Below are 24,953 nucleotides of genomic sequence, written 5' to 3'. Positions count from 1 at the left end.
GTCAGTCTGAGGGTATACAAAGTGGGACACTACTTCGATAAATCAATACGATGCAAACATTCAATGTTCTGTGTTTTCCCGCCCTTTTCTGCTCTGGTATTTTAACAGCCAGACCTAATTCACACCTCGTCAGTAGCAGACCGGTGAGCGCAGCGTGTGTTTGTCCTGCAATTGTTCTGGACTGGTAAGTTCCCAACCTCCCTCTTACCCGAATATTCCTTCATCTGCGCCAGGTTGAGAGAAGAGACTGAAGATGCAGCCAGGGTTGCTGTGTTAGCGTGTGTGTTAGCGTGTGTGTTAGCGTGTGTGTTAGCGTGTGTGTTAGCGTGTGTGTGGTGGGGGGGAGGGGCTGTCACATGCCCAAGGAGTGCTTAACACTCGTCCAAACTATTCTCCAACGACTAGGAGGGGTGGGGGGGAGGGAATAATCACTGCCAGCTGTGCCTTCTCACATTAGACCCCCCACCACAGCACCCTTCCCCATTCCCCCGCTTCTCTCCACAAACTACAACTCCCTGACAACGATTTGCCACACTCCAAATGACAGAGGAAGGGGAAATTATCGAGCGTCAATGCAATAAAGCTGTCTAGTAGCTTAATAGGGCCTGGGGTTGAGGCATGGCAGCCATCTTGGCTCAGAAGAGTCATCATTTCCCCCTGAGTGGAGAGTGTGTTTCCTCAGCGGAGATGACTGTTTGTCTGCTCCACCAGGCAGAGCAAACAGCAATACAGTGCTTTAAAGAAACACACCAGAGGTGCTGCAGTCAGCAGAGGGACTCGGAAGAACTCCTCACAAGAATGTACTATTTTTTTTTGCCTGCTGATGTCCAACACTTGTCTTGACAAGAGAGATTAAAATAGCAGCTGTCCGCTCAAACAACCACAATCACCATTTAAAAGATTTCTAGATCATAACACATCAATAAAGAAATGAGTTAATGACATAAGATGCACAGGCAACATACCTAATTAAATCCACAAGCAATAAGAAAACTACTGATGTAATCATAATATTGTCACAAAATATATTTCAAAATCACCAGTTCTGAAGGGACGATTTCACTGATGTCCAGAACACCCAACAGCAGGGAAGATCCCACAGAGAAGTGTTATCTCGGAGTCTCAGAGATAAAGTTTGACTCTACCACTGGTTATCCAGATTGTTCCAGACTTACATCTGAAGTCTACTGTACTGTGGGACCAGGTCAACTCAGGGTGAGACCCAGAGATGCTCAGCTACACCATGAGCTTGAGGGTAGCTATCTGAACTGCTGCACCAAAGAGCCCACATGAGTTTGACATCTCCGTGTTATGAATCGTGACTTTTGGCTCAAGACTGGTCTATTCAGAGAGAGAGAAAATGGGTAGAGAGAGAGAGAGAGAGAGACAGAGAGAGAGAGACAGAGAGAGAGAGACGGAGAGAGACAGAGAGAGAGCGAGAAAGAAAGTTGAGGAAGAGAGAAAGACAGAGAGAGAGGGAAAAAGAAGCGAGGGCAAGAGAGAGCACTCTCCATGTTCCGTGCGTGGGCTGCACCCCACTCCCATCACCCCGATGGAGGGCAGTGACACGGAAAATAACATGCCCGCAGTAGTATCAGCGCCAGCCGCCCGTTAGCGCCGTGTGTCCAATCTCAACGGCTCCCAGAGTGTTCCGTTAGACGTCGCCCGGGGGCTGAGGAGGCGAGGGTGAAGGGGGCAGATGGTTGAGGGTAGAGAGCAGATGAGGAGAGAGAAGCGACACAGTGGACATGACAGGACTCTGAAGGGCCTCTGACCAGAGCGAAGTGGTACAGTAGCACAGTCTTAATTCGGCCGTGTCCAAAGATCTCATCCTCCGCAAGATCTCCATTTTTCTCAGTTTCTCGCTCTCTCTCTCCCTCTATTTCTGTCACTCTTCCTCATCATCTCACTTTCTCTCCTCTCTCGCCTCTCCCTCTCTCTCTCTCTCTCTCTCTGTGTCTGTCTGTGTCTCTCTCTCCTTCTCTCGGAGGGCCCTCCCTGCAGAGGCCAGGAGAGGTAGCTGAGTAGGGGAATGTGAGGGAGCACGCCAGGCGGTAATTGACTCACGCATTTTTTATCTCAGCATATTGATCTCACAACAAGGAGCGATACTACACTACCAGAACCAGAGCTGGGGTCAGGGTGTTTGTGACTCAATCCCATGATAGAAAACAGCAACCAGAAGCACTTCAATCAATCAGTCTGTTACTGGATGTGAAAGAGGCCGGCCTCACATATAACTGCTGTTAACCAGTCTCATTTGGAACCCCCACATGCATGTTCCATTCACACAAAGGTACCACAGCAGTTATGATATTTACATTTACATTTAGTCGTTTAGCAGACGCTCTTATCCAGAGCGACTTACAGTAAGTACAGGGACATTCCCCCGAGGCAAGTACGGTGAAGTGTCTTGCCCAAGGACACAGCGTCAGTTGGCATGACCAGGAATCGAACTGGCATTACGGGATTCGGATTACTAGCACGATTCCCTCACCACTCAGCCACCTGACCCCACCTGATATGAGGCTGTGAGATTCCCAACTCCCGTTCGCACCCCCGTGCGCAGCATGATGACATGCAAAATAAATCTGCCGACATCATTGAGAACGAGCAAAGTGCAAGAGCGACAACACAAATACAAACTAACTCCCAGGCTGATTCCCAAAGCACTTTCTGTCTTTTAGCATGGAGGTAATGCGCCAATTATCTCTTACTCATGCAGCAATGGCATGATTATTAGTAAGCGCACTAAACTGTCATTTTAATGATGCTGTTATGATAATGTGGCACAGTTATGAGTTTTTGAGCCTTTTTGCTGGGTGTGCATCCCAGGACGGCAAGCGGTACACTTGGGCCAGTTGTTTGTACTTAAATAATAATGTCAGACAAGTGTGTTCAATGAATAACAAAACAAAGCTTGGTGGCCATGTGTGAATCATGGAACCCGACAGCTCATGAGGAGTGACAGAGCGTGATGAGGATGTCACAGTGACCACTACTCTCTAGAGGAGTGACGGCGCATGATGATGATGTCACAGTGAGCGCTACTCTCTAGAGGAGTGACGGAGCGTGATGATGATGATGTCACAGTGAGCGCTATTCTCTAGAGGAGGGACGGAGCGTGATGATGATGATGTCACAGTGAGCGCTACTCTCTAGAGGAGTGACGGAGCGTGATGATGATGATGTCACAGTGAGCGCTACTCTCTAGAGGAGTGACGGCACGTGATGATGATGTCATAGCAAACATTCTGGGACGGGTTCGAACCGGCAGTACTCACTAGAGGAGTGCACGGCGTCCAGTACTCAGGATTCAGCTCAGCCCGTGAACGCAGGTCCAAGTACTCAGGGTTGAGTTCCGTTCTGGCGCGTGTTAGAGTTCCCTTCGTGGAAAATTGAAAACAGGGAATTAAGATACAGTACTCCGGCACTTATGGTTGGGGTGGTGATGGCTTGGTTTACATGTTGAAAGGTAAAAAGACAAGAGTTTGTGAAATGAAGAGATGAGATTTCAAATTTCAGGGTGAATGAAATGTTTTAATGAACCACGGTAGTTTGTTGAAGAGGTTCTGTTTTATCTATCAGATGTAGCTTTATGTTTACAAGTTTAAACTTGTTTTTTTATTTGTTTATTTACTTGGAAGATCTCATCACACCCCTAACATTAAAACTTTCATCGTAATTGCAGCCATGATGAAGCAAGAGACGCTTTGCGGGTAGTTCTTCAATCACACCGCAGAAACTCAAGACTGAGAGGGGAGGGAATGATTGTTGTTGTTGACAAGTACAGTTTCTTTTGACTGAGTGGTAGGTTTTGTTCCAGCACTCTGAGTTTGTGCCATGTTTATTTTACAATGTCCCATGGTAAATTAGAAATTAGCAAATCAATACCAAAAAGGTACTCTTTTCCCAAGGGGGTAAGAGATATGCTAAATGGAACTATTTCAATTTTCAAATCAATTCTAACTGTGAATAGATGTGCGTAATACATCAAAGAAAAACCTAATCCAAATTAAAAGAAATATCCCCAAACCACTACTGAACAGTAGCCAGCAAACAGAACAAGCTGTTGTTAGAACATTTATATTGAATAGTCTGGAAGATACTTTTTGTTTGTGTCCCCAGCGCCCAGCTTGCAGGGTGGAGTTCTATGAGGTGTATGATGCATGCCATAATTATCTGTTGATTCCCAAAATGACTGTGTGTAATGGGGCTATACGGAAGGAAGACCCTGACATAAATCATTGTTACCAACAAGAAACTAAACCAAGACAGAAAATAGAAGAAAAAAAATAATAACATTTATTAATTTCTTTTCAACCTGTTTTCTTTAACGGCAAAGTGTTTTGTAAGATTTTAGTTTAACTGTTAATGGCTCCTGATTTGTCTTCATTTTTACCTGACTGTTTTTTACCATTTGAAACGCAATCAAGTTAGTAATGATTGTTCGGTTCTTCAGTGTCTGAACTGGTTGGCGGTGAATGGCAGCTGAAAACACAACAGACACTGTGTTCCCTGACAGTTGATGCGCTACACAATCACCATCACTGCTGTACGCCTGCCTTCTATACGTCTTCCTGCCACCTAGAAAGCTTCCCCACATCCTGGCTGTCATCCACCAAAGGCGCTTTCAGCTCTGACATTTCGCCTGTAATGAACAGGTGAAAAGGGGCACGGCAGAATTCGAAGCACCTACTACTTAATTATGCATCTTCTCATCCATCATCGACAAGCCAGTCAGTTACTTATCAAGTGTAGCTGGATGGGAAGGGTCTGTGTGATTATTCATTAGAGCTTCACGTCACTCGCTTGCTTGAGTGTGTGTACATGTTTTTGTATGTGTGTATGTACTGTATGCATGTGTTTTTATGTGTGTGTGTGTGTGTGTTTATACCTGTGTCTGTATGTGTGTGTTTTTTCTCATGTGTCTGGACATGTGTGTGTATAGACACGCACACACAGTTTCCCCATCTGGATCTCATTTCCAATTAAACAACGTTGTGGAGAGTGAACAGGGTGCTGGATCAGACCTGCTATCGGTCGCCTATGGGCTGAACAGAAGATTAGTTTCATGGCAGGGTTGAAACACACACTCTCTAATTGGCTTTGTTATTACTTAGAGGCTGCTGCTGCGAATCCTCGCCACCGCAGACCTTTAGATTCCGTTTAATTACCTCAGAGAAACCATAAACACCCTGCCTTGACAGCAAAACACAAGCCAGGAGAGGACCTTCATGAGGTTTGCTGAGGACCGGAGGGGTTTTCAAGAGTGTTTTATAAAATAGTCACAAGACTCATAGAGAAAACAAGTGCCTGACGAGTGTCACTATAAACAGAAATTGACACACCGCATGACTGATATGGAGAGTCACAAGGGACAAAATAGATAAACATCCTATTTTGCGGGTGATCATTGAAAGGACTGCCTTGGCATGAATGCCTCTGTGTACGGTGAGATTTTCATCTTTGATAAAAAGCTCTTTGAAAATGTGATGGAGTGCACATGTGAGTGTGTGTGAGTGTGTGTTGGGTAATTATGAAACGGCGATGCAGAAACCCTATTAATCCCACTGTTCTCAGCAGATGTATCCCCCTCCTGATCCAACGATGGACATATTCCACTTACAGCCACTTTAATAGTTAAGAGTATAGTAAAAAAAAAACAATCATGGCATTGTCAGTCTCGTCTCTGTGTCTGGTGCACTTTGTGGGTGTAGGCTGATATACGACGTCTGGAATCCCTGCCAGCTCTGGGTTAGACCAGGCTGACTTACGGCCTCTTGCCTCAGTCATGTAAATAAGCTTGTGAAAGGGTGTGTGTGTGTGTGGTTGTGGAGATCCCTCGAAGCCTGGTAATCACCTAACTCTGTTGAGTACGTCCTCACGCCCACACCTAGCAACCATGGCTCACCTCAACACACACACACACACACACGCACTCCTGCTGGCCGTGTACTGAAACACACCAGCTTGGTGTGATGTAGAGACTGGAGGAGTAAGAAGAGAGAGGGATGTGGGAATGAAAGGTGTGTCGAAGTAGGAAGAAAGGGGAGACGCGGTGAGGAAGGAGATGCAAGGAGCAGGGAAGGGGCAAGAAAATAAGAAAATAAAAGAATACAAAAGTATGAAATGAAGGAATGGAGAGAACTGCAAACAGGAATATGAGGAAATAGAGAGGGGGAGATTTATTTATAAGTTGTCAAAAATTGCAGGGATGAGAAAAGCTACGAGTATTATTCTTTGATTCACCAAGCTGTGCTGTGATTGGCCTCGCAGTCAGGAGCGTTCAACTTTATGTTTACGAACCGCAGTGCTAAGCCCATTTCCACGGTTACCCGCCTCACACAAACACACACACATAAACACATACGCAGCATTGACGTTCCATTTAAGTTGATAACAGTGATGACAAGGCCTCTCTTTGACAGAAACGTAATGGAAACACACAGAGACTAAAGCCGGAGGAAAATGGCACCCAATTACTGGTGGAAGTTTAGCATAGTTGAGGGCTAAAGCGAATATCGCATTCACCTCTTTGCTTTGTTCTGAGAGAACAAAGGGAACGATTAATCCCCCCCACACACCTCCTCTCATCTGTGACAAAAAGGCATTCAAAATGTGTTCACTGTAATGGAAAATCCACAGTGTTTGTGTGTGTTTCCTGCCACAAATTAATTAAGTAAGATATAGCTTTTGATATAATAATTAATTACACAACGTATTAGTGCAGACTAGACACCCCGTCAAGATTTCATGCTCAACCCTGGAACCCACACACGCGGGCACACAGACGCACACGCGCAAACGAGTACGTGGGTATGGTTATTCAATGCCAGTGTACTTTGTGACTGAATGGTGAGCAAATTAGGTTGAAGTTCTGTGGCAGGATAAATAAAAGCCCTGATCAATTTAAGTGGTCGAAGAGAATGACAGCAGCAGGCAAGAAATGGTAACGGCCTCTTCTGCGTTTACTGTTTCATTCTTCCACTCCACGCGGGGGATCATTGATTCCCACTGGCAGCCTGTCCTGGTCGCTAGCATCGATGTCGAGACGAGACCAAACCGTTCTCAACAAACCGCTAATGGCTTCAAGGAATTCACAGCGTCTGGTGGCGGAATTCTAATCAGCAGATTTTCATGAGTGTTCCGAGTACCGGTGCGGGAGAAGAAGACGTTGGGGGCGACTCTCAAATCGCCCTGAATGTATTAGCACTCAAATTACACATCGTTACATGGCATCAGACTTTAAATCTGGCGCTGGTACCTTGTAATGGGACGCGCTAGCGAGGTTAAAGTAGGCCTTGACACGACTGTTAACGACTGTAATGTTAACTTGATTACGCAATTGCTCCGACTCAGACACTTGCACACGGACACCCATATTCGGTGCTATAGGGGTTGCAATTTAAATATATTATGCAGGACCACAGCACAGTAGATCAGTGATTGCCTTCCATTCGTTAACTGACAACAATGTGAAAACAATGTTACATGTATTTGGTGCAGATTTCTGTCACTGGGGATCCATCTTTGTTGATCTGAGAACAGTATAGTCCAGTGTAATCCACAGGAGTAGACTGACCCAGAACGGAGGGATGGATTTCAGATGTGTCTGTGTGTGTGTGCCTACCTGACTGCCATAGTCATTACTGACCTGGTCTTATTCTTCTATGGTCTGTCTCAGACAGGAAGTGTTTGGAAGGCGGAGGTAGTTTTGTTTCGCCTAAGTGCTCTACATTGTTCATTCAAGACAATTTATCACAGATGAATAAACGATTCTAAAATACACGTTACCACTTTGCGCTACACTTCCAGCTACATACACCTACTGTAAATTCACCTATTTGGCATTAGTCTATCGTTACAAAGTCACACTTCCATGCAAAGGGAGTCAGGTGGCTGAGCGGTTAGGGAGTCGGGCTTGTAATCTGAAGGTTACCGGTTTGATTCCCGGCTTTGTCAAATGACATTGTGGCCTTGGGCAAGGCACTTCACCCTACTTGCCTCGGGGGGAATGTTCCTGTACTTATTGTAAGTCGCTCTGGATAAGAGCGTCTGCTAAATGACTAAATGTAAATTTGGCCAAAATCGAAAGACTGTCACAAAATGACAAGAGTTAGACATAGCACGTGGCGGGTTGGGGTTTGGATTGTTCCGACAACAGCAACAGCACAACAAAAGAGTTTGTTCCGGAGCAGAAGATATGCTTTTACACATTCCTCTACTCCCTGTTTCACTGTTGTTTAAACCTACCCCTCTAGCTCTCCTTTGTTTCAAAGAAACCTATCATCTACTGTATAGCTTTCACACATCAACATTACTTGAGAAATTGAGCTTCATGGGAATATCCCTTTTTTCCAAGGATGAAACAGGAAGACTAACCTCATCAATGTTAGTTTACCTGGAATGGTTTATGGTGAGTTTGAAACCAGGCCTGGCTTAAAGACACTGCAGTTAAATCAGGTGTATGACAGGTACGTTTCATTTCAGGCAGCACAAAAGCCATCAGCGCTGTTCTGCTAGGAGGGACAGCTCTCAGAGTCTTCTCTGTCTCTGTCTCTCCCTCATCCCCTTCTCCTGTCGTCCCTCTGTTTCTCTCTCTCCAAAGTGCTTTCATTGTTCCCTCGCTCCTTCCCTGTTGTGGCATGGAGCCCACAACCAAGCCTCTTAAGGAAGGCAATTGAACCTCATTCTTCCTCTTCTCTTTCATCCATCTAATTGCTGGAACACTCCATATAGCTCCTTGCCTGCTACCAAGACAGATGGATGGTCCTACGGACTGTAGCACATTGTGGACTATTTATACACTGAACCGGGGTCAACTCGCGGATAGTAGAAGTCTGCGCCTGGTGTTCGCTGCCATGGAGAGATCGGAGCTTGTGCCGGGGTTGAGTTGGCACGTGCACAACCTGTTTTGTCCGGAAAATCTTATGTATTGTGTGTCGTAGCATGGTTCATCTTAAGCATTGTGTGTCGTAGCATGGTTCATCGCATGTATTGTGTGTCGTAGCATGGTTCATCTCATGTCTTGTGTGTCGTAGCATGGTTCATCTCATGTCTTGTGTGTCATAGCATGGTTCATCTCATGTATTGTGTGTCGTAGCATGGTTCATCTCATGTATTGTGTGTCGTGGCATGGTTCATCTCATGTATTGTGTGTCGTAGCATGGTTCATCTCATGTCTTGTGTGTCGTAGCATGGTTCATCTCATGTCTTGTGTGTTGTAGCATGGTTCATCTCATGTATTGTGTGTCGTAGCATGGTTCATCTCATGTATTGTGTGTCGTAGCATGGTTCATCTCATGTCAGATAGAATTCGAAATCAGATCCCAAGCAACTTTGCTGCATATTCACATGTATTGTGTGTGATGGGGCTCGCAGGAAAGTAAGTCTCCAGTGTAGATGGTGTGTATGCCGTGCACATGATCTGCTGTGTGAACTACGGAGGCTGTTCACGTTGCAAGGCTTGTCACATAAGCAGCTAGGTCTGAAAAGTTGCGTAAACATACATGCATACAGCATGAAGGTAGAATCTCGCTCTCCACTCCAGACATACACACACAAATCAAGTACGCCACGATTAAATAATTAATTTGCGCAAGATGACTCACACCTTGGACAACACACTCCCCTGCAGTTTACATTTACATTTACATTTAGTCATTTAGCAGACGCTCTTATCCAGAGCGACTTACAGTAAGTACAGGGACATTCCCCCCGAGGCAAGTAGGGTGAAGTGCCTTGCCCAAGGACACAACGTCAGTTGGCATGACCGGGAATCGAACTGGCAACCTTCGGATTACTAGCCCGACTCCCTCACCGCTCAGCCACCTGACTCCCCAGTTGGAATTAAATCTCTGCTCTGCCTCCCAGAAGACCACTGTTCACACCAAGAGTCATACTAAAAACAATGTCTCACAGGTCACCTCATAAACCCCTCCCCCCCACACACACACACAGCTACAGTACACACACACAAAGAAAGGCACCGCCCATTGTCTTACCCCGCATCTCTAGCACCGAATCACCCTCCTGCATCCTACACTGACACATGTTGTATACATGACTTCACGCACCACCAACGGACACACAAACAAACACACACACACAATATTTGGTGAGAGAACAATGAACATGATGGGGTTTTTTGAGACGTCCACCCAGGGGTTCACCAGGTCCCCATCTATCCTGTGGTCACATCGTGCGAAGCTGTGGGCTTTCATTACACTCCCCATCAACCTCGCCTGCCTTCTACAAACCCCTTTCCCAGAATGCCGCAAGGCTAGAACACTCTCCTGTTTGTTTGAGGCCCACTGTGCATGTGATTGTTTGTGTGACACACACTGTGCATGTGATTGTCTGTTTGGGACGCTACGTGCGTCTTATGAAAGATGGTGGCCCATTTTCAGATCTATTGTATCAGCTGTGAACAGAGTCAAACGAGCCATAATGAAACCCCTCTTGGCTGAGGGTCTTGCAGGGATCGGAGTGTGCCAGGTTCTCCAATCCTGCTGAATTATGCCGGCAAAGGAACAAATAAACACAGCGAAACAAGATGTGTGTAAGCCAATGTTGTGCAGAAAGCTCGATTTCTTTTGTACAATTAGAGATAACACAATGCATGTTGCAGGTGAGTGAGTGAATGACTCTAAGGGAGAGACAGTATGTGTTTGTAATCCGTCGGCTGAGAACGTTTGCACGGTTTCTCGATGTTTAAACTTTTGCAATCCAGAAAGAGAGACGTGACAATAAACGTAGAACATCGGAAGCACTGTCGCAATCATTGCATACGTACGTAGTGGTACGTTATACTCGGGAGTGTCTCTTCTGACACTGTGTTTCCGTTTCAGTAGCCAAGTGTGGAACTTTGTCATGCCTTCTCACTTAATTAGTCACTGTTTGCATATGCAGAGACGGCAGCTTGACTCTCTTGACTTCACTGTCTCTGTCTGTCTTTCGATCTCTCTCTCCTTGTCATCTCTCTCTCTCCCTTTCTCTCTCCCTCTCTCTATCCCTTTCTCTCTCTGTCTCTCTGTCTCTCGCTGTCCCTCTCTCTCCCTCTCTCTCTCTCTCTCTCTCTCTCTCTCTCTCTCTCTCTCTCTCTCTCTCTCTCTCTCTCTCTCTCTCTCTCTCTCTTCTATCTCTTGCACCGTGAACACACACGTCTTCTCATTTGACAAGCTGATCTGCAGTGGAGATCATTCCCCTGCTCCACTGCGAGACTTAATGTCCCAATCTTTTTTTCCCCTTCTAACTGGCAGGGTATCACATAATTGGCTGTGGTCCATTCGCTCGCCCTCCTCTGTGTCCTTTTACGAACGGATGATTTTAATGAATCAGTTTTACAGTGATTAGAGCCCGTGGCTAGAGAGGTCAGGGCCGCGACGAGGCTCTCGGACCAGAGAGAGGGAACCACACACACACACACGCTCTCTCTCTCACACACACACACACACACACTCTCTCTCACACACACACTCTCTCTGTCACACACACACAAACACACAGACAAACACTCACACACAAACACTCTCACATACACACTCACACACACACACACCATCAGATCCACTGTGTCCAGAAGACGGCCCGACCGGCTTAATCAGAGCACGGAAACTTCTCAGACTTTCTCTTTTCCCTGCCCATCTGTCTGTCGACATGGTCATCTCTCGCCCTCTTTCCTTCTCTCTCTCTCCTCCGTAATGCTTTTAGTCACAGTGTGATATCCATGGCAACAGTGGAAGGTTTTGATGGAGCGAGCCACAGGTGACTGAGCTAACGCAATAACAAAATGGAGACCAGCAGAGTAGCCTACATCCTCCTCCCTTCTACTCCCTACTACAGTGGCCCCTGAAGGGAACAATACAACAGAACAACAACATCCCCTAGATGAATAGGGAGTCAGGTGGCTGAGCGGTTAGGGAATCGGGCTAGTAATCCGAAGGTTGACAGTTCGATTCCCGGCCGTGCCAACTGAAGTGGTGTCCTTGGGCAAGGCACTTCACCCTACTTGCCTCGGGGGAATGTCCCTGTACTTACTGTAAGTCGCTCTGGATAAGAGCGTCTGCTAAATGTAAATGTAATGAATTATATTATTTAATTGATGTCAGATACACACACGCACACACATCGCAGCTGCTGAATGACGGGCATGACACATCACCTGAGACATAAAAGCTCTGTGGAGAAACGGAGAGAATTAAAACACGAACGCTCAGTGCCAGGCCGGCCCCAAGATTCACCCCGTTTGGCAAGAGAATACGTGTCTACAACTCTGCGCCAACCACAGTGACAGCGAAGTCAACGCTAGCAGTCGGGGGTCCGGCGAACGCGTCTCCATCCATGATATGCCTGTCAATCAAGCGGCACTGATACAATGCGCCCGACGGAGAGACCGCAACGGAGCTGGCAACGTGTCACGCAGCATGCTTCCACCGCGAACAACAGTGTTCTCCGACAAACAGATCCTCAGCCAATTCCTCGGTGAGATAAATCCCACGCGTTTCAACGATCAGGATGGCAATCAGGGTGATGAATATGGACACAGTCAAAAAAGACCTTTGTTGACTCCTGTTATGCCATTTAAATGTTACAGATGCTCAGTCTCCATATCGAATGATGAAATTAAAATACAAATCATTAACCTCTACATCACTAGGGGTAAATATCCAGGCATATGCTGTTTGCTAAATCCAAAAGGCCACTGTCTAACATCCTCACACAGATCGTTTTGGCGTGAACATGAAAAAGTTTTGGGAATTTCATGGATTCATAGTTTCAGGTTGTTAGCGTCTAGGCTCTATGCCATTGGTCGTGAATTGGTTGCTGAGGTCAATCTGTTGCTAGTTCGAAACATGGATGTTATTTTTGACGTAAGAAGTAATAACAGACTATATGTATTCTTACGTTATTGCATATTACAAGACGCTTTTTAAATCGTGTTTACATTGTAGGTGTTAAAATGTTGAAATTGTGATGATTGTTTCTGGTGGACTAAAGCCCCAAATCTGACATTGTATTTGAATGTAGCCTATGTCAGGCTAAAGACTGACTTCTGAAACAATCCTGGTTTATTCAACAACGACAAGGATACATGCAAAGGTCATTATTTCAGTGTATGATTAGCTTACTGGAAGCTTGTGACGGCTCCCAAAGTGAGTGGTTGCTGCCACTCACACTAAGATTGTCACTTGGCATTTAAAGTCGTCTTTTTCTACCGTCAATTATTGGCTGGCTGTTATCCAGGATTAACAACGCATCATCCTTCAATTCTCTAGATGCATCATTAGTTGTACGTGGAAAATAAATCATTCATCCATTTCTAGCTTTCTAACACAAAGTAACTGACCCTAGAAATGAACTGAACTTTAAAAAGCATCTATCTGCAAACTAAAAAAGTCAGAATGGCTCTTGTTGTACAGATTCAAAAGACAATACATAACACTATTTAATTTGTATGTAATTCTTTTATGAGTTATTCACAAGACAATTACAGTCAGTCACAACAAAAGATAAAATCTGCAACAAAACCTCTGCTTTGTCCACTTCCCCAATGCATTTATTCACTTGACCACTGCAACAACCTACTGTACAGCTCAGCTCCAAAAGTGCTTCCTCGTAAGATACGGATGTCTCTGTGTACGAAGTGATAGTTGTACATTTAAGGTTAAGTGTTAGGTAGACTTCAGTGCTATCCCTAGGGCCTGTGTCAGACATACATCTTCATACAATAGACATCTCTCTTCAACAGACTTATTATCCTCTTGGACTCTGTTCTTGATAAGTCGCCAACAGTACCAGCTGCTCAGTGTATTTGTGTTCAGCTAATTTAGCTTAGTCAGGCATGTTCTCTCTCTCTCTCTCTCTCTCTCTCTCTCTCTCTCTCTCTCTCTCTCTCTCTCTCTCTCTCTCTCTCTCTCTCTCTCTCTCTCTCTCTCTCTCTCTCTCTCTCTCTCTCTCTCTCTCTCTCTCTCTCTCTCTCTCTCTCTCTCTCTCTCTCTCTCTCTCTCTCACACACACACACACACACACACACACACACACACACACTCTCTCTGTCTTGCTGTTTCTCTCTCTTTTGTCCCACATCAACTTGTGAGGTACAAGTCCGTGCGATGTATAATTGAAAATGTACTTTTACCCGTTGAAATAAGGAGAAAATGGATGTCATGTTATCTAATCTGTTCATACAATGTTGTATAGCCTGAAGCGTGAATACCATATTAGCTTTATCCCCACAACCTGCTAACATTACGCTTTCCCCCCCTCTCCTCTTCTTCTACCCTCCTCTCCGTCCCTCTGATCTCCTATTCTATCCTTTCCTCCCTTCCCCTCTACTGCCTCCTCATCCTCCTCTCCACCACTGCATCAACTTAATTCTCTCTGTTGACTGGCCAAGATACGACATCATCTGAGAGTCATCACACTTCCACTGAGGCTGAAACATGCAGCCTCTCTCCTCTCTGCCTCACTCCCCTCCTCCATCTGCCTTTCCCCACTCTTTCTCCCCTCTGCCTCTCTCTACCTTCCTCCTCTCTCCTCTCTTCCCTGATTCGCCTCGCCTACAACCACAGACACAATCTCCAACCCTGCGGCAATCAATGACACCTTAGTCACAACCTCTCTCCTTCTATTTCACCCTCTCTTTCTCTAAACGCTTCTATTCATATTTTTTTTCTGTCTCTATTTCACTATTCTTTCCTTCCTTCCTCTCTCCTCTCCCCCTCCCAATTCCACTCTCCCTCTCTCCTGTCTTCCTCATCTGCTCCATGAAGCTGTGAGTGTGGAGTAGGAATCAGCATGTTTCCTTGGCAACTACATGTGATAAAGTCATTGTGTGTGAGTGTGTGTGTGTATGTGCATGATCACTACACATAATCCATTCCCTTAGCGTATCCTGCTATCCCATGACTCATCACTCGAGTCAGACACAGTGTTGACTTATATGTTCCCAGACCCAGAAATAACTATTTGGATTTGAATACTGTCTGGGGAAGTGTTTTTTTCATAAGTGCTTCCATATAACATGCAATGTAGTAGGAAGCTAAAAATGTTAATCATTTTCTATCTGTCTAAATGTGTTATTCTGCATAGTTTGCAAGCTCACTTAATCAGATGAACCTGTTAGATTTCTCTGAAAGGACGATGGCCTCACGTTCAAATGGTAGAAGCTTGTGAAAAAGCAGAGTAACAGTAAACATGACAATAGTGTTTTGCTCAGGCAAAACAGAAAACTTAGGAACAACAGTGAAATAATCGTAGGTAAGGCATCAACACAGATAAATGTTGCAGTGAGGCTTCCGCTCTCCTTCAGCGAGCCATTTGTTCTCCTTCTTCTCCTGTCACCCGTTTTCCTTCTCTCTGACTAAAATCTATTCAGGTTTATACGGTGACAGACACACCGCCAGAATTATGCTGCGTCTGAGTGACGGAGCGCATTATGTCCCCGGCAAAACTGTTGACATGCAAATATTTAGCGCTGGGGAAAATTTCTCAGGAAAAGCATAAGCGATTTACGGAGACCACTCTGGCAATAAATCTTAGCCGGCGTGTTTGCCTGCTACGCCGCTGCAATTAGTTACCTTGATGTGCAGCTAATAAAAAATGTGTGTGATGTAAAGTCGGATTATGCGTGTTGCTTTGAGAGGTACAAGCTCGGAGGATGAATGGCTGAGTGAATAATCAGTCTTGTAAATTTGTCACGTGTCTTACCGGCCAAACCAGAGTGCTAAAAATACCAGCCAAGATGGCGACGAAACCCGAAAGGTGCTGTTTCTACCCTGTAGTTACGAATCAAACGCAAATTAAACACAAACTTCCCCCGGTGAGTGACATCACCTCATTCCAAAGTCTGCATCTGTTTGTGTCGGTAGAATAAAGTGTGAGTCCCTGCGCAGGTGTGAACCTTTGACGGTCTGTGTGTGTGTGTGTGTATGTGTGTGTAGAATAGAAAAAGGAATACATTCATGGAGGGATGCAGGCGGACAGATGCGGGCGTGTCTCCTGGATGGGATGAAAGAGACTGTGGAGCATGGACTGAAGAACAACAACAAACCAAGTGTGTCAGCCTGACTGCCATCCTCATGATTGGACTAATGCTCCGCCTTCTCCACAGTATCCCAGCCTGGCCCTCTCAGTTGTAGCATGTCTGCTCCTATCACACGCAGCACTCCATGCAGACCCACTCTGGAGCCTGCGGAGATCAAGACACTCACACACAGCCAGACATACGCATGAAAAACACACGCTCACACACAGTGAGACATACACAGGAAACACAGACACATATGTAAAACATACACACACCAACATACACACACAGGTGTGCAAGCAAACATACAGCAGACACGCAGCTAAAACAAATGTACAACAACATGAACACAGAGGCACATGGGCACACATACAACGCACACACACACACACGCAGGCATGATCCCACCCACAAGACACACGGATAAACACACTCATTTGATGTGTTTTGAGAGCCCATTCCAAAACAACCATTCAAAACTTCTCGTTGACTCAAACAAAGCCGGTACACATCTCCTGTCTTCCTTCGGTTCTTCCTTCAGCCATCTGACGCTTGTGTCACTCTCTCTCAGAGGACGTTTCATCATAAACTACTCTCGGCAAGATTATGCACACCTGCTGTTGTTAACACGTCTGCAAACACCTGCTCGCAACTGGCTGGTGACTCCAGTCTCGACATTTCCTTTGTTTTCCGTGTCCAATGGCACGGTGCTCTGCTACTGTGGCGTACTCCAGGGCTCCCCTGGGCCTAGTAAAGGAGGAAGAAGCCACCCTCTTATCCCGGGCAACGCCATGTTTGCGCTCATGGAGAATGACAAGGACATGCAGCCAGGCCGACAATGTGCGTGTGTAAATCAAGTCCCTAGTCTGAGACACATTAATTATGAATTGGGTCTAATTGCGTTGGGATTCGCTGAAGTCAACTCATTTGGTCTGGATGCCATTTAAATTATTCCTGCTGCAGCGAGAGCCAGGGGGGAGTCTGAAAAGCTGCGGTAAACAGGAAGTTAAACCGTGGCAACCACACGCCCTGTTGTTTCAGTGTATTGTGCCGACGCTTAAGCGCACAACAATGTCCCAAATTACACAAAGCTTTTTCCCTGAGTAGATGAATGCGATAGCATCTCTCTTTAATGAATACAGCGTTTACACAGTCCTGCTCACGAGGAGAGCTCTACCTTGCTACGTTGGAGGCTAATGCGTTGCTTGTCACCGTGAACTGACGAGTAGCAAATGGCCCCTGTGCTGATTCAGTGTGGAGCCATTATTCTGCCAGCAGAGTTTTAGGGATATGTCACGTTAAGTAGGGACTGGAGAGACACACTCAGAGAGAGCTACAGAAAGAGAAATGTGTTTGTTTGTGCGCACGTGTCTGCGTTTTGTGTTGGAGAGAAAGTGTGTGTGTGTTGTGTAGGCACAGTCCGTGTGTGGGGGAGGTTTGTGGGTGTGTGTCGCGTGTCTGTGTGTGTGCGTGTGCATCTGAGAGAAATAGCAATGTTCTCTCAGTGGATTAATGATGAACCTGTGTTTCTGACAGAGCCAGATTAGCTGTTGATGTTGAGAAATAGTTTTCAGGCAGCACATAATCACACATTAGCACTGAAACAGAAGCCCGGTCACATGAAAAGTCTGAATATCATTTAAAATCAAACCATTAACACCCAGGTGATCATCATGGAGCCTGTTAATTACAGAGAGATCCCATTTTTTCAATTCAGTATCAGAATGTTAATTAGGAGGCACAATTAGAAGGATTTTTTGTCATATCAATGTTTTGCAACCTTTTGCATCAGCGTGTATAAAACTGTTTTTCCCCATCAGATCATTTTTCTCCCTTTCTCACATCCATTTCCTTGGATGTGAATACTGTTCACGACAGGACAGCAACTGCCACATTGACCATTCATATAAGAAATTTTAAATCTACCTAACTGGCCAATCCCTGAGGATAACCAGAGCCAGGCCCTAAGAGATAAAACAGCTCTGTTTGGCAGGGGAGGTGTGACTGAGTGATGCTGCAGTTAGGTGCTACGTCGCTGGTTTTACTCTCAACCGTGACCCACATACGCAGACAACACAGTCTTCTTCTGGGGTGCTGGGCAGGTGACAGCAATAAGGGATAGCGTTGAAGTTTAGCATACAGTCCTTCATTACAAAGCTCACTTTCTGTTGAAATTTGTAAAATCAAGTCTTTAATCTGCTGGGGAGAGGGATGGTTCAGGGGACCTCTCATCACCCTAACAGACCTTTTAACTGCTGGTACAATGGCAATTGGAGAAAGTTAGTCTTCAGATGTGTGTTTGGCTGTTGCCATGACGCTGTCTTTGTCTCTGTTTTGATCTAAAACCTCCTGACGGTTCTGACGGAGAGAGGGAGAATGGAAACCCTGTTTATGGGGGGTTTCTCATTAAGGAATCAATTACTTTTCCGTGGCAATAGAGATTACAAAGATAGCCTGCCTGCGCGACTTACAGTCAGTGTCACATGGACACAAAGGCACTCGTCAGAGACTCTGGGAATACAGAGAGCTTAGCAAAACAAACAAGCCTCGCTCCAACCACAATGAAGCAGAAAATTGTTCGGAGAAAAGTTGTGGTAGATAACGAAGGCCTTAAGAGCGAGCCGTTCTATCTCTGGCAGCTACTGAGCTGGTTTTCCCCAATGTTGCCAGCCACACGCATTCCTTCTTTCTTTCTTTCTTTCCTACCTTCCTGCTTCACTTCCTGTCAACCCGCCCTTACCCCACCCTGTCACACGCACCACAGGCACATCTCTACCCAAACAAACACAGAGGGACACACAACCACCCCCCCCCCTCCCCCCGTCTGACACACAAGCTCATTCACACACACCACGGTCGTGCGCATGCAAACACAAAATCTTTCATACACCCGCAAACGTACCGACACACCACAGGGAGAGACAAAAAAAGAGAGGAGGAGATAGAGTGGCGAGTTTCACACTGGGCGTTTGAGAGGCTGAGGAATGAATTTCCCAGCACTGTAGGCTGTCGTCCCTTGACCATCTGGCTTCCTGGCGGACTCCAGCCCTCTCCTGAGGTTAGGCTCTGAATCGGCAGTCAGCTAAGCAGCCACTTAGAAGCAAGGCCCAGGTGGGTTAGGTCAGATAAACAGTAGCTACGCTGTCAAAAAGCAAATGACGGAAGTAGGTGCGAAAGCAGTGTGTGTGTGTGTGTGAGAGAGAGAGAGAGAGAGAGAGAGAGAGAGAGAGAGAGAGAGAGAGAGAGAGAGAGAGAGAGAGACAGAGAGAGAGAGAGACAGAGAGACAGAGAGAGAGAGACAGAGAGAGAGAGAGAGAGAGACAGAGAGAGAGAGAGACAGAGAGAGAAAATCTTGAGTGTGAGAGGCCTGTAACAATTTATTAGAGAGAGAGAGAGAGAGAGAGAGAGAGAGAGAGAGAGAGAGAGAGAGAGAGAGAGAGAGAGGGACAGCGAGAGACAGAGAGAAAAGGATAGAGAGAGAGAGAGAGAGAGGGACAGCGAGAGACAGAGAGACAGAGAGAGAAAGGGATAAAGAGAGAGAGAGAGAGAGAGAGAGAGAGAGAGAGAGAGAGAGAGAGAGAGAGAGAGAGTTAGGGTGGTGGGCCAAGCACTCAGCACCTCAGAAAGGCGGATGAGGGGCGGATGGAAACGGGAGAGAAGAGGGTGCCAGATGGAGAGAGATTGAAAGAGAAAGCGGAGTGGAGAGAGAAGTCATAAGAAAGAGGGAGGGAGGGAGTGGAGAGAAGTGAAAGAGTATAATAGAGAGAGGGTATAAGTGAGTAAGATGGGGCTATAGGCTTAGGAAAACAAGAACGTGAAAGGAAGAAAATGTAAAAATGAGTGGCCGGCAGGAGTCCTATTCTGCCTCATCCGTTGTCAGAATTACTGATAAGTAGAGAGGAGGCTGTGACAGTGTGTTGGTCCCCTGTGTTCCTGCTGTGACAGAAAACGAATGCAGGCAGACAGAGAGAAGCCAAAAAATGAAGACAAAAAAAAGATATACACGCGCACGCAAAGAAGAAAGTTCCAATCTATGAGCAATTGCCTATCAGCCCCCCACAGATCTTCCTCTCTCTTTCACTCACTTTCTCTCTCTCTCCCTCTATATCACCCCCATTCTCTCGCTCTCTCTCTCACCCACTTTCTCTCTCTCTCCCTCCCTCTATCTCACCCCCATTCTCCCTCTCTCTCTCACCCCCATTCTCTCTTTCTCTCTCACACAAACTCTCTCTCTCCCTCCCTCTAGCTCACCCCCATTCTCTCTCTCTCTCACCCCCATGTTTTCCCCCTCTCTCTTTAAATCTTGCTAACTAGGAAAGGAGGAGCACAATGGCCGATGTTAATTCGCTTTTTTCTCTCCACATTCCTCTCTGAGGGGGGCCACCGGGAAGGATGGGCCGCCGGGAAGGATGGGCTGGTTGGGTGTGTTGTGATGGGGCGTTCTCGCTCCTCAGTAGCGACCAGCAGATTTACAGCCGAGCCTTAGAGTTGGACACGGGGGGATTGGGCAGCGGTCCCAAATCCTCATGGTTACCCAGCATTCAGACTGGGGAAAGCGCTCAGCACCCACGCCCCTCCAGTACTTCCCCTCCACATGCAGACACTTCCAAACACACACTGTGTGCACACTCACAGACACACTCACAACACACACCTTGAGACAGACGACAACTAATTAGCACTCAAACAAATGTAACACCCTTCACAAAGCCCCCCCTACAGACAGGGCATCATACACCCCTTGTTTGTGTTTCAAACTTGAAACACATTTCAGTTAAAGCCTCCCCATCCATGGGTTTCTTTACCCAACATTTGGTTCCCAAAACACAATGTACCATCCTATGTACAGTTTATATTTGTTACATTTGTTTTCATTGAATGTGTGTTGTTGGATGTGTGTGTGTGTGTGTGTGTGTGTGTATATGTTAGTTTGTGTATGTGTGTGTGGATTTATGTACATCTGTACGTGTTTGTGTGTGTGTGTACATCTTGGTTTGTGTGTATGTGTTTGTGTATGTGTTTGTGTGTGTTGGTGTACTGGTTAGTGTGTTTGTTGGTGTGTTTGTGTATGTGTATGTGTGTGTGTGTGTGTCCACTCCCCCTCTAAGTGGTGCTGAAGGCTGGTGATAGGTGTCTCAGTGTGGGCCTCCCTTGGCACACAAACAGAAATTAACTGAGGGGGGGGGATGCACTGAGGAGGAAGGCTTCTCCACAAACCAAGCCTCTTAATATTCTCTCCAAGTCCATTAGGGCTCCCAGAGATTGGCCTGGATTGATTGTTTGTGCTTGATATTACTGGGGCCTTGAAGGCCGACAGACGCCTCTATGAAAATTGAAGCTGGCACTCGGTGAAGCCTGAGGAATTGGGAAATTAAATACGAACCTGAGCATTTGTTATTATCCCACCAATGAGGAATGATGGAGGAAGTCATCTTCTAATTAGCGAGCTGTTGTTCCCTGTTTTTCGCTTTGGGGTCGTTTACCAATTAAATGTGTCTGCCTTTTAAGGAGTGAGTTATTTTTCCAAAACGGAAGCTAGCTAGTTTTAGTTTGCTTCCGTTACCTAGCAACCTAGCATAATACTCGTAGCAATGCTACTACCTGCTAGTGTTACTTGTTAGCCTCCTAATTGTAAATTTTGAAGCCATACTATAGCGTTTGTCATATAGTTTTTGTCTATCGGAAAATAGTCGGTTGGAATGTTCAGAATCACGTGTGACGCTACTCCTTAACAGGTTAAACCCTCACCACTCACCAGTTTTTCAGATTGAAGATTATATTTCGAGGATCTGACAGCATACTATGTGAGTTTTCCTCACCCTGCCATTACCTCAGTACAGTACATTCCTCATCAATAAAACCATAAATTGCTGAACACCAACCTACAACCTAAACCTATAGCAGCAAAGACCTCACCACACAGACCCCTGGCACTAGACTGTTACAAGTAGACGGCAAATTTCAGCCAAGTGTTTATTTAACAGCAGGAGAGAGGACTTTACCTGTTGAGGTTTTATATCGATCCACTCCTATGAGAAAAACGGACACAAACACTCCTTGTGTTAAGCGAACACTTGGAAATCTGTTGCGTAGCAACTCTAGAGCCTCTTCAATGATGCATAATGCTCTTATTATATATGACCATCCACGCTGGAACGAGGGAGGGGTCCCTCAGGAGTCACTGAGGGGTCCCGTCATCGGTGGGAACTTGTAAGCAGGGAGAGGAGAGGACCAAAGGAAGCCTTTTCTCAGATACTCATCAGGGCCTGTCTGACCTTGTGGCAGATACAATTCAAGGTTTCTCTGCTTGTCTATTTATTAATACTCTCTGTAGAGGGGGGCCGGGGGACTATTAATAAGGGGGCATGTGGACCCCCTCTTAGTGCTCTGCCCTGGATGGAGATTAGAACAAGGCAGCTACAGATCTCTTGGGTGTGTGTGTGTGTGTGTGTGTGTGCGTGATAAGAGGCCTGATGACTTGTCTGAGAGGGCTGTAGAGATGACTGCATTACGAGTCACAAGAGGAATGGATGACACACACACAGAAGCACACACACACACTGACTTATTTGGAAACACACACACACACACAGGCTTACGTAGAAGCACACACACACACAGTGCCTTCCTGAAGGTTTTGTTTTTGTGATTCTGGAGCCTCAGGGCCCCCTGATCCCGAGACCCCGGCTGTGAGGAACCCTCATTGTGCTCTGCCAGGGTGAAGCCTGTTTCTGGGACACACACCCCCAGGGCATCTGGAAGAGGGTGGGTGACACCAGTCAGATGATAGACTGAGACTGCAGGGGCCATTTAAAGGATCAGGAGAGATGGGATGGACGACATTGGACCGTATGTCGGTGTGTGTGTATATGAGTGTGTGTGTGTGTATATGAGTGTGTGTGTGGGACTTGGGAGGCTGTGGTGTTGTTTGTGGTGTGGAATTCTGATAGATCCTTCTGCTCATCATGTCTCCATACCAGACTCTCTCTAATGGTGTTTGATGGCTTTAGTGAGGCCCTGGCCTGCCCCCCCTGGCCTGCCCCCCCTGGCCTGCCCCCCCTGGGCTGCCCCCCCTGGCCTGCCCCCCCTGGCCTGCCCCCCCTGGCCTGCCCCCCCTGGCCTGCCCCCCCTGGCCTGCCGTGTCCAGGCCCAGCCCTAGAGGTCTAACACTGGGCTTCAGCCCAGGTCCTGTATTGTACATCCACGATGGCCACATCACCCTTTAGTGAGGGGGTGATGAGATGAGATGATGAGAGCATCAACCATGTTCACTGGGGAGCCAGGTCGCTCCCTCGGCGTGTTTGTTTTGAGTTAGGGAAGAGTAAATGCATGTCTTTCTGGGATGTGCGGTCTTTACGATGTATGGTTGATAAATCCCAGGTATTGCATAAACATTCCCTCAGTTGTGGTCTGCCATTGTACGAGATATACGTATATATATATATATATATATATATATATATATATATTACATTTACATTACATTACATTTAGTCATTTAGCAGACGCTCTTGTCTGCTAAATGACTAAATGTAATGTAGTGCCTTGCCCAAGGACACAAAGTCATTTGGCATGACCAGGAATCGAACTGGCAACCTTCAGATTACTAGCCCGCTTCCCTCACCGCTCAGCCACCTGACGCCCAAAGTAGCATATCAACTAATAAACACCCTCCTCTCCCTGCCAGCTGTGCTTGTTGACTTCCTCCATGCCCAATAGTGACGCCTCTCAGACACCCACAAGTCTGTTACCGGGAGAAAACAGGCGGAAAACTGGCGAGTAGAAAATAAGTTTCCTGAAGAAAGGAACTATAGAAGAAAATAGAAAATAAATCTAGGTGCATATTTCCATTATCGGGCTACGTTATCTCCCAGGAAGAGTCTGAGGAAGGAGGAGAGACAGGCTGGGGTCTTGGCATTTGCAGGGAGATAGGGGAAACCAATTTTCACCCTTCCCCCCCATCTCCCAGACCCCCCCCCTTCTCCTCTCCCAGAATCTACCCCCAGTAAGTCTGTAGAGCCAGAACTAAATCACTTCATCTACATAAGGCAGCCCAATGTTTTACACCCCTGCATACCACTGAGAGGTGATAAGATGCCCATTCCCCCCCCCCCCCCCCCCCCCCCAAAAAAAAAAAAAAAAAAGGTTTCTGTCTTTTATTCCTTCTCTTTTTTCTCTCTCCTCTTTTTGTTGGCAAAGATGAGCAAGGGTGTGAACTAGCGTGTGCATGCACTGCAGAAGGGACGTAACGAGAAGAAAGGGAGGGAAGGAGCGAGCGAGCGAGGGAGGGAGTGAGAGAGAATCCGTGCCATCTCCTATACCCTGGACAATAAAACAACAGACAAGCCATTTTTTCTGTTTGCGTTAAATATTCCCATGTGCAGCACCTCTATGACAGCTTATTCTCAGGCAGATTTATCACAAACCCCTATGCTGTCTGCCAGCTTCTTCGCACAGTGCCCAGACAACAGAAGCTAGGGCACAAAGCTACCGCGCTAACGCTAGCACTTCTGACGCCTGGGGCAAACAAGACAAAGCATCCGCTCAATACTAACGTAGCGTCCATACATCGAACAGGACCAAGAAAGGACATGACACACAGCGTGTCCTCTGTGATGCATTGCGTCCTCTCATTAGCGCGTCGCTCGCAGCTCCCCGGAGATGGAGATGTGTCAAGTATTAAACTCTGTTTCCCTCCAAGGGGAGAGTAATCAATGACCCCAGCTGTTACTGTGGTTACCCATATGCAGTTTGTCAATTGTAATTGTCAAGCTGAAGTGCGAGTGTGACTCTGTTTCTCTCCTCTTCATCCACGTCTGAAGAACCATGGTTATCTCCTGGGAGACTGTGGCACCAGAAGAGATTAGGTAAATATGGTTTAGTTTAGGCTGAATTCATGTGGACTAAAATAATTTGACAA

At 46.3% G+C, this 24,953-nt stretch overlaps 1 protein-coding gene across 2 annotated transcripts in view; it reads right to left on the bottom strand.

The window, feature by feature from the left end:
• The window catches only part of LOC136966370 (protocadherin-9), a 136,671-nt gene that overhangs the window by 98,722 nt on the left and 12,996 nt on the right, over positions 1 to 24,953 (bottom strand). The window contains exon 4 of one of the 2 annotated variants that reach the window (XM_067260870.1): positions 18,789 to 18,803. The exons of the other annotated variant lie outside the window; for it this stretch is intronic. Coding sequence (XP_067116971.1) covers positions 18,789 to 18,803 — 15 coding nt within the window. The remainder of the gene's footprint in view (positions 1 to 18,788; positions 18,804 to 24,953) is intronic. 2 annotated transcript variants of the gene reach the window in all.

Source organism: Osmerus mordax, chromosome 22 (assembly GCF_038355195.1).
Source record: "Osmerus mordax isolate fOsmMor3 chromosome 22, fOsmMor3.pri, whole genome shotgun sequence".
NCBI lineage: Eukaryota > Metazoa > Chordata > Actinopteri > Osmeriformes > Osmeridae > Osmerus > Osmerus mordax.
This window is presented reverse-complemented; position numbering and strand designations above follow the sequence as displayed.